Genomic DNA, 18,681 nt, shown 5'->3' with positions numbered 1-18,681 from the left:
GGAAGAGGTTTCTGAATGTTCTTCGCCCAGCATACACCCCTCCAACAACACATGATTTATCTACTCATTTGCTGGATGCAGAGTTCAGAGCTTAAGTAAAGGTCAAGCAAATCATAGAGGAAGCAGACTGTATTGCAATCATCTCTGATGGGTGGGTGAATGTTCATGGGCAAGGAATAATTAACTACATTATCTCCACCCCTCAACCAGTATTCTACAAGAGCAAAGACACAAGGGACCACAGACACACCGGTCTCTACATTGCAGATGAGCTGAGGGCAGTCATCAATGACCTTGGACCACTGAAGGTGTTTGCACTGGTGACGGACAATGCTGTGAACATGAAGGCTGCTTGGTCTAAAGTGGAGGAGTCCTACCCTCACATCACACCCATTGGCTGTGCTGCTCATGCATTGAATCTGCTCCTCAAGGACATCATGGCACTGAAAACAATGGATACACTCTACAAGAGAGCCAAGGAAATGGTTAGGTATGTGAAGGGTCATCAAGTTATAGCAGCCATCTACTTCACCAAGCAAAGTGAGAAGAATAAGAGCTCCACATTGAAGCTGCTCAGCAACACCTGTTGGGGTGGTGTCATCATCATGTTTGACAGTCGCCTGGAGGGGAAGGAGTCTGATGTCTCATGTTCAGACTGCTTGCAGATGTAAGGGAATACATTTGTACTGCCCTGCCCACTTCACTGTTGCACCAAGCAGAGGAAAATGCAGTGCTGAAATACATCAAAAAACGTAAAAAGACTTCTGCCTGAAGCACATACACGCCACAGCGCACATGTTGGACCCCAAGTATGCTGGCAAGAGCATCCTGTCTGGTGCAGAGATCAACAAGGCCTATGGTGTCATCACTACCGTGTCTCGCCACCTTGGCCTGGATAATGGAAAGGTTCTTGGCAGCCTGGCTTAGTACACTTCCAAGGGCTTTAGGATGGAAATGCAATATGGCAGTTATGCCAACATATCTCATCAGCCACCGGGTGGAAGGGACTTTGTGGATCTGAGGCTCTTTCCCGTTGCCTCCATCATCCTCCAAATCCCACAAACATCAGCCGCCTCAGAGCGCAATTGGTCCTTGTTTGGGAACACGCACACACAACAGGCTGACCAATACAGGGGGGGGGGGGGGGGGGGGGAAATCGGTGGCCATCCGGGAAAATTTTATGCTTTTTGAGCCTAACGAGCCATGCTCAACAAGGTTGGAAAGTGACAGTGAAGATGAGGCCTCAGAGTCTGATGTTCAAGAGGTGGACATTGAGGAGGTCCAGGGAGAAGACATGGAAGCCTGAGAGGAAGACAACCAATGCTTTAGTTTCTAGACTATAATTTTACAGATGTATGTTGAAAACATTTTTGGGAGATGCGATGGATCATTGGGGATCATTCAATATTCCCTTTCTTTTGTTGTTCAGTGAAATCATCCCATGTGAAGAGTCAACTCAATTAATTCGTAACAATATTTATATTTTTTCTATTGGAAGGATTTAATCATTTGCAATTACGTCTACTTATGAACAGGTAAAAGGTTTATGTTTCTGTCTCCATATATGGTAAATATATCCAATGCAAAAAACATCTACATGTAAATGGTATTAATATTACATTTGCATATATTTCCATTAATTCCCATATATTCCCCATTAATTCCCACGGAAAGTTTCCACCTCTGAATATTCCCCAAAATGTGCAACCCTAGTTAAGACACTGTCAGTTCCATCAAGACAGAAATTAATAGTTGAAGCATATCAACATCGGGGCAACCAACAATGCGGTAAGTCTAGTCTGTAAGACCACAGGAAGAGCCGTGTGAATGCGGATGACTGCAGTGTGTGTCTCTGTGTGCGTGTGTGTTTAGGAATTTCCTTGAAAATCAAAAAGGCAGACGGACAGACCACTCAACCATTGCGCAGTAAATAGTTGGTCTGTCACAAAAAGGTGTAACACAGGGAGGATCGTTAAGCTAAACGAGTCGACAGGCCTTTACATCCAAGCTGCCCAGTCAACGACAATAGGAAATCAATACTTCCGCAGAGGAGCATCCTTCCAGCACCAGCTGACACAGGCATGGAGGAATCTAACTCTGTGAGATGGGGCAATGGGCTCCGAGTGCCCTGCTATAAGCAAATCAGTTGTATTACATTGTCACAGATTCCACCAAGCCCATAACTCATTTTTCATTTTCTTACCTTACTGTGGAGCGATACTGTCCCCTGATAAAATGAGTAGACCAGCCAGGCCATTTAATTATTCATCTACCTCTAGGGCCCCGCACACCTCAACAACCACTTTCTCACATTGGAAAAACAAGTCTGTAGCCACCTCCGTGCCTCTGTCTGTCTTATTCCCATCTACAGTTCCAAACGGGAGCCAAATATAGACCCGGTTAGTATAGCAACAGCACCACTTGCAAACGCAGGGCCCCCGAAAAGGTAGCTGAGGAACGCTCGTTCTCCTATATCGAGGCGGAGTTGAGTTTTGATAAGCGGACGCAGGATTTGTTGGCAACAACATTGAGTCACCGTCAGTCGATTCTTGTAAAAATGTCACTTCTGAAAACGCTTACCTGTACCTCTGGTTATCCTGTACAACTACGGTCCTTCTGCGTTGTGCTGAAATTCATACTTTTAATCAAAAACAGACTTTTTCCTCATTTGTGTTTGAAACTCGGCTCGAACGTGCAAATTGAAATCGGTCAGTGCTATCCGGGATCCTTGGAACAGCCCTAACTTTAACCCCAACCCTTTAAAATGTCTACTTCAATGGGGGTAGGGACATCCCAAAAAGCTTACATAGTACGAGCAATGAGGAAAAGGTCTGCTGTATTCGCTAAAAGTTATTTCAAGTATGAATTTCAACACCCCGCAGAAGGAGCATGGTGTTGAAAAGTTTTTTCCGAATTGACATTTTTACAAGAATCAATGTTGTTGCTAGCATATTGCTAACTCAACTCCGCATCGATATAAGAGAACGGAGTTAAGCGTTCCTCAGCTACCTCGAAAGCCAATAGGAGGAGATGGGTCGAGACACGGTGTGTATCTATCAGGTTGCATGGATGGATGGGTGATGGCTGTCAGTCAGCTGCAGGCTAGCTCATTGATCAGGGAGCGGGTGAGAAAAAGAGCCAGAAAGGGAGAGATCAAGAGAGAAAGAGAGCGCTGGACTAAAGGTCTGAGTGCTGCTATTCAGCGAGTCAGCAGCAGCAATGTTAGAAGCTGTCCTGCACATCAGTATTCCATTACAGGAGCTACTGGGCCTGGAGAAGAAGCCACGGTGTGGTTTGTGTTATGAACCACAGAATCAAAAGAGAGGAACTCTTTCATTCACTCTCTGACATGCGCACACAGAGATACGCAGAGCCAGTCACGCGCACAACTCACTAGTTTCACAGAGCGATATGAGGTTCTCTTGGGAATAAAATCTTCTTTTTTTTTTTTACTTTGAAAACACCACAGACACGTAAACCTGTCTTTCACCTTCAATCCACTGCAGAGCATCAAGCAAACATTCACTCAGAAGGATTAAAATCATACTTTCAGTCCCAAACCCACAGTGACCGTTTGACCCCTGTACTGACACAGGGAGGGGAGAGCACTATGCCCAAGAAGACTCCTCCCCCCCCCCTCAGGCCATGCTAACAGGCCATTCTACACCATCCTCCACAACTAGCCAGCACCTGGAAACACTTCGCTTCAAACAGCTAGCAGTGGCGGCTACGCTAGGATGACAAAATAATTTCCTTTCCCGCTTCCAATCCCCCAAAACACCTGACCCATCCAGAAACCTCCGGAGAGCAAACCAAGCATTAAGTCATTTGGGATAAGCTCACTATTACCAGGGATAATGGGCCGGATTGTTCCTGTATAATAAAGACGGGGGAAATAAGTCGTGAGGTATGAGGTATAACAATATTAGATGTCTGACTGTTGTCTTCAAGGTAATCTACTCACGTTCGCATACGCCGATTCATGGACCGTCTATATCCGGGCTGCATCCGGTTTATACGGACCAACATCATTCGGAACGCACAGGGAGCAGTGCGAGAAGCGACGACATCAACCAAAAACATGGCAGACATTAGATGAATATAAAATGTTAACATCTTTGGCTGAGAGAGATGAAGGAACAATTATTTGAATAATTCAACGGACGTTTTGTGCATAAAGGTGACGACTAGTGTCTTATTAGGAATTTTCTAATCCGACTTCTCTATGTGGCCCTGTACGGAAAATGTCTTTCTGGGCTGGGCCTCTGCAGTACCGAAGAAAAACTGCAGGAGCAGTCGAAACCGTGCCTCTAGACCGGAACCCTGGCCCCTTGGGTAAAACTAACACCACTTTCATATCAGGCTCCTGTAGAGAGGAGGAGGAGAGGAGGAAGATTAGAGACAGGGGGAGACTGGAAGAGGAGAGGGGGAGATTGGGAGAGAAGAGAGGCAGGGATAGAGCGAGCGCAGATTGTGAAGGTATGCACTAAGCACATGACTCCAGTCATATCAGGGTTCAGGTAATCAGCGAGCCCATCAAAGCATAAAATCATTTGGCTTCCCTCAATCACAATAATTAATGAGGAAATAAAGCAGTCAGACGTGATTAAAACCGGTTATGCTCTAACTTGATACACACACAGGAGAAAACACACACAGGGTACAGACAAACCCTTTCCCTGTTTCAGTGTGTTAGGGACAGCGAACAGATGACCGTTAGCTCTGTCAGCTTTCATCACACTATGGACTCTGACCCCACCGCTAGCTCTTCACCAATGGCATGACAGGAATGTGGCAATGCCTTCACAATATCTAAGGACTAATGGTTCTCACTGGAATCCCTGGCAGCCTCCCCACCACAGACCAGAAGAGGCTGTACAAGGCACGCTTGCGTTCTTTATAAACTCTTCTGCAAAATAGTGGAGAGTTGTTGGAAGTGAATAAATACACTGGGGCATTGCACTCCGGAGACCAAAAGCCACTTTTGTACAAGTCAAGATTGTATTCAGTGGCTGGGTAAAGCATCTTTATTTGACACAGCGTTCAGACAACCGAGCAGCTGAATCAGAGTCTAATGCAGTGCTATAGGTCTGTCTGCAGCAGGAAGCTCCTCAGCCCTCTCTGCTCCATTATGGGCTCTGCCTTTGGGTCGTCACTAGCAGGCACAGCAACAAAGTCATAAACCTTGCCTATTTCTACTATTTATCTTCTTAAATTCAGATTTTAAGCCTAACCACACTGCTAACTTTACGCCTAAGAGACAATTTATCCTTGATCTGACAACGTGGTCTGGGGTGTCGTATGGATGGTGTGACGCAATTGCGGAGTCTCTGGAGGCACGCAGTTGACAAATTGAGCCCTAAGCTCAAATTGAGCCCTAACCCTAATCTCATTTTTTACTTTGTTGCCATGCCAGCTAGTGGAAACCCCGCCTTTGACCTGTCACTGCAGGAGAGTGACAAAGAGAGAGATGGCCAGACCCCAGCTGCAGCAGAATCAATAGGTAGAGGAGAACATCAACGGTTTTCCCATTAACTCCACACAGTCAGCAGCACGGTGAACAAGAGAGAGAGCGAGCGAGAGCGAGCGAGCGAGAGCGAGCGAAAGAGAGAAGGAGCTGCTGACCCTCTGCTGTGGCCCTGGACAGCCCTAGCTAGCTCTATCCATCTACTGCACCCGTTTGATACAAGCGGCAGAAACCATGAGAGCCATGGTTACTCAAGATGAGGTGATCCATCCATTATGAACATTTTTGAACATCTTGGCATAGTTCTGTTATAATCTCCACCCGGCACAGCCAGAAGAGGACTGGCCACCCCTCATAGCCTGGTTCCTCTCTAGGTTTCTTCCTAGGTTTTGGCCTTTCTAGGGAGTTTTTCCTAGCCACCGTGCTTCTACACCTGCATTACTAGCTGTTTGGGGTTTTAGGCTGGGTGTCTGTACAGCACTTCGAGATATTAGCTGATGTACGAAGGGCTATATAAAATACAATTGATTGATTGATTGATCCACACTAGATGTAGATAGGCCACATTCACAGGGCTGCAGGAACGTCTTACCCTGGTAGCCAAAGGAGTTGGCAGAAACACAGTTACGGTCATCTACTAGTGGTTTCAATGAGTTAAGCCCTTAGCTCAGGCAGGCTGTAATGACATCCGTGCAATAGAGAGAGCTGGTGGAGATGATTTCTCTCGGAGTAAAGCCAGTCTCTCTCTCCGCAGCAGCAGCAGGCGGAGTTAAGAGCTGAGTCGTACCACACCAGAGGATCAGTTGCTGGCATGCCGCTCGGGGGGATCCAATGGAAAACGGGTTTCAGTCAACTGTCAGCCAATCATTTCTCACCCGTGGTAACACTTATCTGGATTAGTCATTGTTGACAGGTATTGAGATTATTGGGCGTATACAATGTTGCTGGATAAACACTGGGATTAAGTGACAATGTTCGTGTGCTGATTCCCAGTGGCTCAGTTTGGCAGAGGAGCGGCTGAGTGAAGAGCGTAGTGGTAGATATACATCCTTCTCTGAGCGGAGCCTGGGAGCCTAAGGCTGACTGGAGGGTAGTGAAATTATTTTTCTCCTTCAGAGAGGTTGGTGTGTGTGTGTGTGTGTGTGTGTGTGTGTGTGTGTGTGTGTGTGTGTGTGTGTGTGTGTGTGTGTGTGTGTGTGTGTGTGTGTGTGTGTGTGTGTGTGTGTGTGTGTCAAAGGCTGAGTTAATCCCTCTGCTCCAGGCCGAGACAGCAGTGGAACACCGGAGGAATGTACAGGCCAGCCCACTGAAGACCTGATGAACCCCCAACCCTAATTACTATAGTGAGAGAGATCTTACATCTTCATCTAACAGAACTACAACTACAGGGCTGGAGGAGCAGATAAACCACCACCACACACCCCTCTACAACAACTGCTCCCCGGCGCCGATGACGTGGATTAATGCAACCCCTGTACCTCTCTGAATCAGATGGGTTGGGTTAAATGCGGAAGACATTTCGGTTGAATGCATTCAGTTTTGCAACTTACGAGGTATCTCCTTTCCCTAATGAAAAGGAACCAGCCGTCCAAACCCAATGGAATCTCTACATGAGGGGGAGGCTCAGTTAGACAAAAACAATGGCTGCTGGGACTGGGCCTTTGATCGAGTGGGAAACAAATTCAGTGTGTGGGCTTGGCCTCTCCCTCTCATGGTATTTCTGCAGGGGAGTTGGGGTGTGACTGGGAGGTCGTGTGTGTGTGTGTGTGTGTGTGTGTGTGTGTGTGTGTGTGTGTGTGTGTGTGTGTGTGTGTGTGTGTGTGTGTGTGTGTGTGTGTGTGTGTGTGTGTGTGCCCTGCCTGAGCCCAATCTCGCCTCATTTTGGCGACCTGTACCAATGTTCTGAGAGAGCCGACATTGCTCGTTCCTCTTGTTAATAATAACACGCACTAAGCCCATGCTCCTTTGAAGAGGGCTTTTGTGATGCGTAGCGTGTAGCAGCACAAGCAGAAAAAGATGGGGAGAGGGGGAGAACAGTATCTTTGGCATCAGGGAGTTCTCCTTTCCTTCTCCAAATCTCCCGACAGAGGAGATGTCAAAACAGCGCTGCTTTAAAAGCACCCCAGATTCCCTTCTACACCAGCAGTGCTTTCATCTCCCCAGTTTGACAGTCCAGCATTTCTGAGGATTAGCAGGGGGGGAAAATATGATAATTGCTCAAAGGAAGAATTATGACCACATATGGACAAATCATCAGTTCACTTGACTGTTGCTGGGTGGACTGGGTAGAGAGGAGACTCACTGGATAAGCTACAATGCAGACCGACATAAAAGATCTCCATCTACCTTCACGTTATATGGAAGCCCCTAACCCAGTGCTTCCCACACTGATATGAAAACGGGGTCGCGGTAGAATTTACAATCCAAAAACAGAATAGTAGGGCGGGGGGAAAGTATATCATCTTTGGATCTCAAAATCATTGTAATGTGGCTAACCTTCAAAATCTAAATGAAAATTATTCAAATCTAAAAGATAAAATTCAACCAGGGAGCACACTTAGATCATGGGAAAAGGCCGCGCTTGACCGCTGTACTTGAATCAGTCCCACAGTGAATGGCTAAGCCCGCTACGCTATGAAAACACACACTATTGCAGAGACTTTGATATTACCGGTCGCAATTGATATGGTGAAAACAATGTGTTGGGAGGCACAGAAACTCACGTCAATACCTTTGTCAGATAACACTGATAAATAAAGAATTGATGCTATAGCTAGCATTATCAAGAGGAAACTGACTGAACGACTCAAAAACTCCATCTTATGCTCTCCAAATGGACACTAGCTGTGAGGGCCGAGATGCCCATGCATTGATTTTTGCTCGCTATAAATATTGGGGGATGTTAATCACGAGGACATATTATTCTGTCTCACGATTCCCGAACATGAAACGTCACAGGGGATGTTCAGTGTGCCTGCATGACTATATTGATGAAAAGCTGATTCCATGGGATCGAATGGTGGACTTTTGTACAGATGGGGCTCCATCCTATGGCAGGAACGGCAGGCATGACTCTGTACTCCAAGTGTCCCACACGAGTAATGACTGCTCACCTCCAGTGCTTGGAAGAGCACTTTGGGACCTACTTCCTAATCCGTTTGACTAAGATCCTGGCTCAGTTGACATGCTGGTAAGTGAAATTGAACAGCTGATTGAGCTGTAATGTGACAATGCATTCAGGGGTCACTAAGGAGGAGTTTTGGTTCCTGACTCAAAAGGAATACCCTGCCGTGTCCCTCTGAGCATTAATACCGCATTCAAAACAACAGGGAACTCGGAAATCTCTGACTTCCAACTTCAGTGCGTTCAAGACAACTGGGGAAAAAACAAGCTCAGACCGGGAAAAATCTTTTGAACGGTCAGCCAACTCGGAATTCTTTCAGGGACTTTAACTTTCCAAACTAAAGATAACTGACGTCATGATTTGACTATGTATTTTTCAGAGTTCCCAGTTGTCTTGAAAGCACCATAAAACTCATGGTACCCTTCTCCAGCTGGATTCAGTGCCCTCGTCTGCATTAAAACCAAATATCCATACAGGTTGGATGTGACAGCAGAGAGCAGGTGCGCTTTGTCGACCACGTCCCCTGAATTTGAGAAGCTCCGACGCGACATGGATCAGGCACACCCACCTCCTTAGTGGTGGTGAGAGAAGATACATCATGTCAAACTCATTAAAAAGACTCACATTAAAAAGTAAACATGACCTGTTAATTACATACATTTTTTTTCACGTGGTTGGGGTCGCGAGAATTTTCAGATATATTTTTTTTTTTTTCACCTTTATTTGACCAGGTAGGCAAGTTGAGAACAAGTTCCTATTTACAACTGCGACCTGGCCAAGATAAAGCAAAGCAGTTCGACACATAACAGAGTTACACATGGAGTAAAACAAACATACAGTCAATAATACAGTAGAAAAATAAGTCTATATACAATGTGAGCAAATGAAATGAGATAAGGGAGGTAAAGGCAATAAATAGGCCATGGTGGCGAAGTAAATACAATATAGCAATTAAAACACTGGAATGGTAGATTTGACAGTAGATGAGTGTGCAAAGTAGAAATACTGGGGTGCAAAGGAGCAAAATAAATACAGTAGGGGAAGAGGTAGTTTGGGCTATTTATAGATGGGCTATGTACAGGTGCAGTGATCTGTGAGCTGCTCTGACAGCTGGTGCTTAAAGCTAGTGAGGGAGATAAGTGTTTCCAGTTTCAGAGATTTTTGTAGTTCGTTCCAGTCATTGGCAGCAGAGAACTGGAAGGAGAGGCGGCCAAAGGAAGAATTGGCTTTGGGGGTGACAAGTGAGATATACCTGCTGGAACGCGTGCTACGGGTGGGTGCAGCTATGGTGACCAGCGAGCAGAGATAAGGTGGGACTTTACCTAGCAGGGTCTTGTAGATGACCTGGAGCAAGTGGGTTTGGCGACGAGTATGAAGCGAGGGCCAGCCAACGAGAGCATACAGGTCGCAGTGGTGGGTAGTATATGGGGCTTTGGTGACAAAACGGATGGCACTGTGATAGACTGCATCCAATTTGTTGAGTAGGGTGTTGGAGGCTATTTTGTAAATGACATCGCCAAAGTCGAGGATCGGTAAGATGGTCAGTTTTACGAGGGTATGTTTGGCAGCATGAGTGAAGGATGCCATGCTGCGAAATAGGAAGCCAATTCTAGATTTAGCTTTGGATTGGAGATGTTTTATGTGAGTCTGGAAGGAGAGTTCACAGTCTAACCAGACACCTAGGTATTTGTAGTTGTCCACATATTCTAAGTCAGAACCGTCCAGAGTAGTGATGCTGGACGGGCGGGCAGATGCAGGCAGCGATCGGTTGAAGAGCATGCATTTAGTTTTACTTGTATTTAAGAGCAGTTGGAGGCCACGAAAGGAGAGTTGTATGGCATTGAAGCTCGTCTGGGGTCGTGGGCACCCCCAAAAAGTTTGCAACCCCTGCACTAACCACAGATGTAGTTTCAGATATTTTTCAGAACCCTAAATGCTTATGGTAATCAGATCATAGATCTGTGGTTAGGGGGTAACTTCTACATACTGCTGGGTATGTCGGCCCTTTGATGGCCCAAAGGAAGTCGGTTTCCCTTTCCCAGGGGGCAGCTGGGGGAGAGAGTGGCCAGAGGAGAGAGGAAGGGTGACCTCTGACTAAAACGCACAGACGGAACCAGGGAGTTTACAACACACACACTGGGTCACTCAGGGTAAGAGACAGGGACAGGTTGGGACTTGACAGGCTGTCTGCAGTGGGGGAATGAAAGTGACAACCTCTCAGACAAAGGCTTGGCCTCTGCTGGGGTCTGATCCAAAGGATGTCGTACACCAGTCAGCTAGCTAGCAGCACAGTCTGGGGAGAATCATCACTTCACATATGCAAGCATAAGCCAGACACCTAAATCGTGCATTGATGTCATTGGAAGATTTGTATGGAGATTCTGTTCACGTATCTCAAGTTAGGATTTGGCTCTTAGATCTCAAAACTACTCACAGAAGTAGTTAAAACATCTAAAAGTTAAAAACATTAAAACAAATCTAAAGGAATTACATTCACTTTAATGCCCTTTCTATCTAGACTCAGTCAGTTGGTCTTTAATAGTCCAACGCTATCTAATAACAGCCTCGACATCCTTTCCATTTTACCTCACTTCAACTCCTCCTAAATCCTCGCCAGTCACAGGCAGCCAGAACTATGTTCCACAGTGAAACGGAACACACTTCATCGAGGCAATGATAAGGCCCAATTTGGAACTTCACACTACATTTACAAGCTAAGGCAGTTCTATTTAAAGCCTTGGGAGGGCTCGTGTTAGATCCGCCTGGTAAAGCCATCCTGAAGCCTGTGAGACCGTTGTTTGAGGCGGGGGTAGCTAGATAAATAAATAAATGATAACTAATAATCCTGCAGTCAGCCATAGAGCCTGCAGTCCGTTGAGGCCGTTCCTAGGCAGGCAGGCAGGCAGACAGTAATGCCTTCTCCCTGAGTGGGCTGCAGGATGACGATAATGTTCTCTGTCAGTGCTAACATCATCCCAGCAGTTACGCTTTAAATAAGAGGAGTTGCCCCCACACACCCTCTCTGCCACCACCCTGAGAGGAACCACCGTATCCCCCCACCCCCAGCATTTTCACACCCTCCTCACCCATGCGAGCCCAGACATTTTTACACCCCTTACAGGAAGGTAGAGCACGATGATCACACCATCCTGAGGGGATGGGAGGATGAGGGGAAGGGGCCAACATCCTTTAATAGAGCTACGGCTGGTGGGCGGACCGGGTCAGCAGTGTTTTCCACGGTCAGCTTTTTTACAATTCACAAGTCATGAATAAAAAAGTCAATCGAGCCCTCTCACGCTAGAATGAACGATACGAATCTTCTAGCAATCTATTGACAGCGAAGGCGCCTGTGAGTCATAAAGTGAGCAATGACGGGGAAACACTGCTGGTTTCGACTGTCTGCCGTCTGTCCAGCCTCTCAGTACCTGGGTGTGTGTGTGTTGTGTATGCTGTGGTTGCAGTCACATTTCATGATGGTCCTTCATCGTCTACGCGAATCCATTTGCCCTTCCCATATAATGTGAGCTAATTTTTACGTCCCATATAATGTGGTAACGAAGAGTCGAAATGCACTTAGTGTTTTCTGGCACATTCATTTATTTTCTTTCGCGTGTTTCATATGCACCCACGAAATGCTTGCGCATAGACTTAGTGAGATTTGATTGACAAACAAATAGCAAGCTTGACTAGTTGATAAATGGTGTTGAACTGACTGAATAAAGTCGATCTCACATATCCTTCCCATTCATAAATCATAATAAAGGGAACACAAAAATAACAATTCCTAGATCTGAATGAATGAACTATTCTTATTAAATACTTTTTTCTTTACATAGTTGAATGTGCTGACAACAAAATCACACAAATTATCAATGGAAATCAAATTTATCAACCCATGGAGGTCTGGATTTGGTCAAAATGTCAAAATGAGGCTCAGTAGTGTGTGTGGCCTCCACGTGCCTGTATGACCTCCCTACAACGCCTGGGCATGCTCCTGATGAGGTGGCCAATGGTCTTCTGAGGGATCTCCTCCCAGACCTGGACTAAAGCATCCGCCAACTCCTGGACAGTCTGTGGTGCAACGTGGCGTTGGTGGATGGAGCGAGACATGATGTCCCAGATGTGCTCAATTGGATTCAGGTCTGGGGAACGGGCGGGCCAGTCCATAGCATCAATGCCTTCCTCTTGCAGGAACTGCTGACACACTCCAGCCACATGAGGTCTAGCATTGTCTTGCATTAGGAGGAACCCAGGGCCAACCGCACCAGCATATGGTCTCACAAGGGGTCTGAGGATCTCATCTCGGTACCTAATAGCAGTCAGGCTACCTCTGGCGAGCCCATGGAGGGCTGTGCGGCCCGCCAAAGAAATGCCACCCCACACCATGACTGACCCACCGCCAAACCGGTCATGCTGGAGGATGTTGCAGGCAGCAGAACGTAAGCACAACCCCCACCTGTGGACGTCGGGCCCTCATACCACCCTCATGGAGTCTGTTTCTGACCGTTTGAGCAGACACATGCACATTTGTGGCCTGCTGGAGGTCAATTTTCAGGGCTCTGGCAGTGCTCCTCCTGCTCCTTCTTGCACAAAGGCAGAGGTAGCGGTCCTGCTGCTGGGTTGTTGCCCTCCTACGGCCTCCTCCATGTCTCCTGATGTACTGGCCTGTCTCCTGGTAGCGCCTCCATGCTCTGGACACTACGCTGACAGACACAGCAAACCTTCTTGCCACAGCTCACATTGATGTGCCATCCTGGATGAGCTGCACTACCTGAGCCACTTGTGTGGGTTGTAGACTCAGTCTCATGCTACCACTAGAGTGAAAGCACCGCCAGCATTCAGAAGTGACCAAAACATCAGCCAGGAAGCATAGGAACTGAGAAGTGGTCTGTGGTCACCACCTGCAGGAACCACTCCTTTATTGGGGGTGTCCTGCTAATTGCCTATAATTTCCACCTGGTGTCTATTCCATTTGCACAACAGCATGTGAAATGTATTGTCAATCAGTGTTGCTTCCTAAGTGGACAGTTTGATTTCACAGAAGTGTGATTGACTTGGACTTACATTGTGTTGTTTAAGTGTTCCCTTTATTTTTTTGAGCAGGGTATATCCACGGTATCACATTGGGACAACTAAAAAAATCGTGTTTGCATTTCCGATATTTAGTCCATCAGGACTTGCCAGACAGTGACGTTAAAGTGTGCGACTTGTCAGTAGCCTACCAAATCGCATCAGTAAGAGGGAGTGGGCTTTTTAGCAATTATCTGCAGATAAATGATGAATAAATTCAATGAAGATGGTAAATCCTCCTCACTGCAGGAACAACAGACAGGCTAGTGGAGAGAGAGCCTCACTCTGGTCCGAGATATGATAAAAGAAAGCGGATTGGATTGTTTTAAAAGCTAACAATACATCGGTTATTCTCAAATATATTGATCTAGGTCTACTGATTTGATCAAAGTGTTGACAATGGAGTAGTCGACTGCTGCTCGCTATGTAGCAAAGCCCGTGATTAACACCTGCTACATTCTTCAATCATACCTGGATTGCAGATCGCTGAGAAAATGCCTCTTAAGCGGAAGCTTGAAGCCTGTGGAAGTCAGCAGACTCGGATTCTTTAAGAATAAATACTTTGGTCAGTTGTAAAATATCATTTGGGCTATTTAATTCATTTTTCATTTTTAATTTAAAAAAATACCTAATTTGAGGAGCAAACATAATTATGGCAATTAATATGTTGCAGTAAAATACTTTAATCTGAAGAGAAGACAGGTTAAATGTAAAGTTGAATGTTCTTACTTTGAAAATAGTCTCGATCATATAAGCCTAGGCGATAACCCCAAAACTAACAATGCACTGAATTCATACATTCAGTCATTTAAATTGTAAACACATTTTCACAATCTGGGGGCTAAATTCAAAGTTTTCAATCATTTCGCTGTGTATTTCGGATGGAATCAAGGCATTAGAATGTTCCAGAGGCCACCAAAATAGAGCTTGTTCGGGGGACCTTAATTTCATATACTTGACAGTGTTGATGAAATAAAAACCTTCATTTGTTGTGACCGTTGCTAGTTTAGACCGCACACCTCTTGTATCTCTTCCATATTTGGCGTCGGGAGGTGGTACTCAATATCACTTCCCAAAGTTATTTTTAAGACGTTATGTCAGCTCTTTTTACTTGTGGACCAATCAAAATCAACTTGATACCCTAGTCATTTTCATCTTCAGATTTTTGGCTTTCATTGGCTATATTGGTGTTCAAGCTACGTTGAGGGGACGTTTTTAATGGAGATTTAAAGGGAAAGGCTCAGAAACACACAAAAAAAAACAGGAACAGATTGGTCTCACGGTGGATGGACATTGAAAATCTGTCTGTTAGCTTTGTAAATAAAGATGTTTAGTCAAGCCTCGCGAGTGGCGCAGCAGTCTAAGGCACTGCAACGCAGTGCTTGAGGGGTCACTACAGACACTGGTTCGATCCCGGGTCTGTAGTTTCACAGCCGGTCGTGACCGGGAGACCAATGAAGCAGCGCACAATTAGTCCAGAGTCGTCCGGGTTAGGCAGGGTCGTGTTTCGGAGGACGCATGGCTCTCGACCTTCGCCTCTCCTGACTCCGTACGGGAGTTGCAGCGATGGGACAAGCCTTTAACTACCAATTGGATATCATGAAATTGGAATAAAATGGTGTAAAAAGTACAAAATAAATCAAATAATACTAAAATAAATGAGTAAATATGTCAGTATTTTGTATTGTATTCAGCAGATTTCACTTTGAAAACATGTGATTTTTCTCACAAACTTGCAGCCACTTGTTAGCTTGTCAGTTGACGTTGAAAGTTAGGGCCGTTCTCAGCGCCAGGGTTTTATTGAGCAGTGACCACTTTTTGATCATGACGACATTCCAGTCACACTAAACATGCTAAATTCTCAGTTAATCGTCTAGAACTTCAGAACCATATATGGTAGAGACATGGGGTTTGGACTATGGTTTTTCAGACACAATTCTCTATTGGGGCCTCCCGGGTGGCGCAGTGGTCTAAGATTCTGGGTTCGAGCCCAGGCTCTGGTCGCAGCCGGCCGCGACCGGGGGGTCCATGGGGCAACGCACAATTGGCCTAGCGTCATCCGGGTTAGGGAGGGTTTGGCCGGTAGAGATATCCTTGTCTCATCGCGCACTAGCGACTCGTGGCGGGCCGGGCGCAGTGCGCGCTGACCAGGTCGCTAGGTGCACAGTGTTTCCTCCGACACATTGGTGCGGCTGGCTTCCGGGTTGGATGCGCGCTGTGTTAAGAAGCAGTGCGGCTTGGTTGGGTTGTGTTTCGGAGGACGCATGGCTCTCGACCTTCGTCTCTCCCGAGCCCATACGGGAGTTGTAGCAATGAGACAAGACAGTAACTACTAACAATTGGATACTACGAAATTGGGGAGAAAAAAAGCGGGGTGAAAAAGAAAAGAAAAAATCTCTATTGAATTGACATTTGTATAAACCTTGAATGATTCATGGATAGATATAGAAAATTAGGGAGACAGAAATGGGGGAGGAAGGAGTGAGGGGAGGAATGGAGAGAGAGGTCTGTAACTGACGACAGTAGCAACATGTAAGACATATCAGCCTGAGGAGCTTGCTGGGTCACAGTCAGAACTCGAACCATGCAGTACCAACAACCATGACTAGACATACAACCGTCTGTGTGCCTTTTCCTTCTCATTCAAAACATAACAGAGGTAGGCCGACCACATTTTGACAAGGGGAAACATCAAGGGAGTAAATAACTATATGTGACCAATCAGCACAGAGTGAGAGAATGTCTTGGTTCATTAGAAGCTGCTGCTGTGTGATTACCATAACAGAGTTCCAGCAGGGTAGCACAGCAGGCTCTCAATGCAGGCTCCCAGGATGACCCCAATCAACCCAATGAGCCTTTCCATTAGCACCTGTCTGCTAGAGTCAAACTGAGGCCAGAATGGCCTGGTGTTCAGCAGGGCACAATGTTGTGCACCGATCGGACAAATATTTGATGTAGAACTCTGCCTACATCAGTTCCATTTCTATCCGTAGTGTTTCATAGCGTTGACTTACCGAATGTGGGCCCAGCATCTCCACAGCATTCCCCAAGCCAGAACAACAAGGCAGCTCAGAGGGCATCCAGTCAGTCCAGTCAACATCTCCCCACACATTATCTACCCCAGGAAGGTCCCAGTGATAAGAGCGCTCACTCACTCTGGGACCAAGGTTAGGCTAAAGGCAATCAGCAAACAGTTGCCCACCTCCCCAATTCACAGACAGTCAGCAAACAGCACCATAAAAGGCCCGGCCATGCCCTGTTGACTGACATGGCAAGGCACTCTCACTCTGCAACACTTCACAAAGCTGTGTGGCTGTGACTGACTTTGACCCAGTTACGCTCCTACTACAATGTTAGTCAGTGTTTGAATTAATCCCCACTCTACGAAGGCTTGAACTATTTACACTACGATGATAAGGGCTGCCAAAACAAACTTACGGATGCAGTCCATTCAAACATGGAACCATCTTAAGGGATGTTACAAAGGGATCTGAAAAGTAGCGGGTCAGGTGACTTACGGTCGTTAATCTCGTTTTGTTGCCATGTCATTTTAGTCCCGAAGCTGCCTCACAGTAAGTATGTCAAAGCAAAGCTTATAATCGTTATGACTTGACCACCTTTAACCATATGGGGGGAAAATAACTGCAGAACGATCTGCATCTAGGATAAACTTCATTTAAGAGGACTTCAAGTGGCTAACTCTCCAATCGCCTCAAACAGATCAGAACCATGCTAGGAGGGAGAGATGAATCAACAGGGTCTCTAACATCATACCTCATTATATCCTTGCAGTCACGGTCTTAATCCAGGAAATAGGGCCAGTGGAATGGATGACTAAACCCTATGGTTAGAGAGGGGGGGAATGGATGACTAAACCCTATGGTTAGAGAGGGGGGGAATGGGTGAGTAAAGCCCTCCCCCAGGCCACAGGTTAGAGGGCATAGGGGGGAGGTGAAAGAGAGGTTAATGGTTGAGAAGTTCAGGACAGCCGACAAGCTTGGATGGTTGAGAGCCATCTCCTACTCTTTCAGTCTCTCCTACTCTTGCTCTCTACTCTCCTTCCCTACTTTTCTCTGGTCCCCCTTTCATCCCGATGCGCTATCCCTGGTGAGGCTGCTCTCTCTCTTGGGGCAGTACCTTATAAAGTCAGTCCAGTTGATTTGAGGTGCACTGATCTTGCTCTCTCTGCAGTACAGTACAATGGGGATTGGGAAATAAGCTTTGGGGGGGGGGGGGGGATTTCATATCAACTCTGACTCAGGATTATGACAGTGTCCCTGTTTAAAAAATTAATTTAAAAAAAATCATGCACTTTAGCGAGTCTCAGGAGGCTTAGTTCCAAGCACATTTTGACTTTAACACCAGAAGACTTAAATACAGAGTTGGGCATAATAGACCATATTTAAGTAAGGAGCCCAAAAAAAGTTATAATTTGCAACGTTCAGCACATTGAACTAGCTTGTCTTTCTAGTCCAGTGCATTTCCACCAAGGTAAGTGATAAAGCTCATTTCACACAAATATTTAAATCCAAAAAGGCAGGCCAACCCTGCAATTCTGGTATTTGACAAGCCCTCCTCCCACGTCAGACTGATCTGAGAACAGTAATTAGTGCTGAGCTAAAGCAGGCTTTTAACTACCCAGCGAGTAGGCAGCCACATTCTCCAGACAGACAGGGGTGTAATACAGTGCATTCGGAAACTAGTCAGACCCCTTGACTTTTTCCACATTGCTACGTTACAGCCTAATTCTAAAATTGATTATTTTATTATTTTACTAATTCTCAACTCAATACCCAATAATGACAAAGTGAAAACAGGTTTTTAGAAATACCTTATTTAACATAAGTATTCAGACCTTTTGCTATGAAACTCGAAATTGAGCTCAGGTGCATCCTGTTTCCATTGATCATCCTTGAGGTGTGTCTACAACTTGATTGGAGTCCACCCGGGTCAAGTCTATTGATTGGACATGATTTGGAAAGGCACGCACCTGTCTATATAAGGTCCAAGAGTTGACAGT

General features: G+C 46.0%; 1 protein-coding gene across 21 annotated transcripts in view; it reads right to left on the bottom strand.

Annotated features, from left to right (window-relative positions):
- The window catches only part of LOC139582975 (afadin-like), a 123,930-nt gene that overhangs the window by 85,671 nt on the left and 19,578 nt on the right, over positions 1–18,681 (bottom strand). The window contains exon 1 of one of the 21 annotated variants that reach the window (XM_071413508.1): positions 16,676–16,837. The exons of 19 other annotated variants lie outside the window; for them this stretch is intronic. In XM_071413508.1, the coding sequence (XP_071269609.1) occupies positions 16,676–16,741 (66 nt within the window). In that variant the 5' untranslated portion in view covers positions 16,742–16,837. Of the gene's footprint in view, positions 1–16,675; positions 16,838–18,681 lie in introns of those variants that run through there. One more of the 21 variants, XM_071413510.1, reaches the window with a different exon arrangement.

The sequence above is a fragment of the Salvelinus alpinus genome, chromosome 8 (assembly GCF_045679555.1).
Source record: "Salvelinus alpinus chromosome 8, SLU_Salpinus.1, whole genome shotgun sequence".
Taxonomy (NCBI): domain Eukaryota; kingdom Metazoa; phylum Chordata; class Actinopteri; order Salmoniformes; family Salmonidae; genus Salvelinus; species Salvelinus alpinus.
This window is presented reverse-complemented; position numbering and strand designations above follow the sequence as displayed.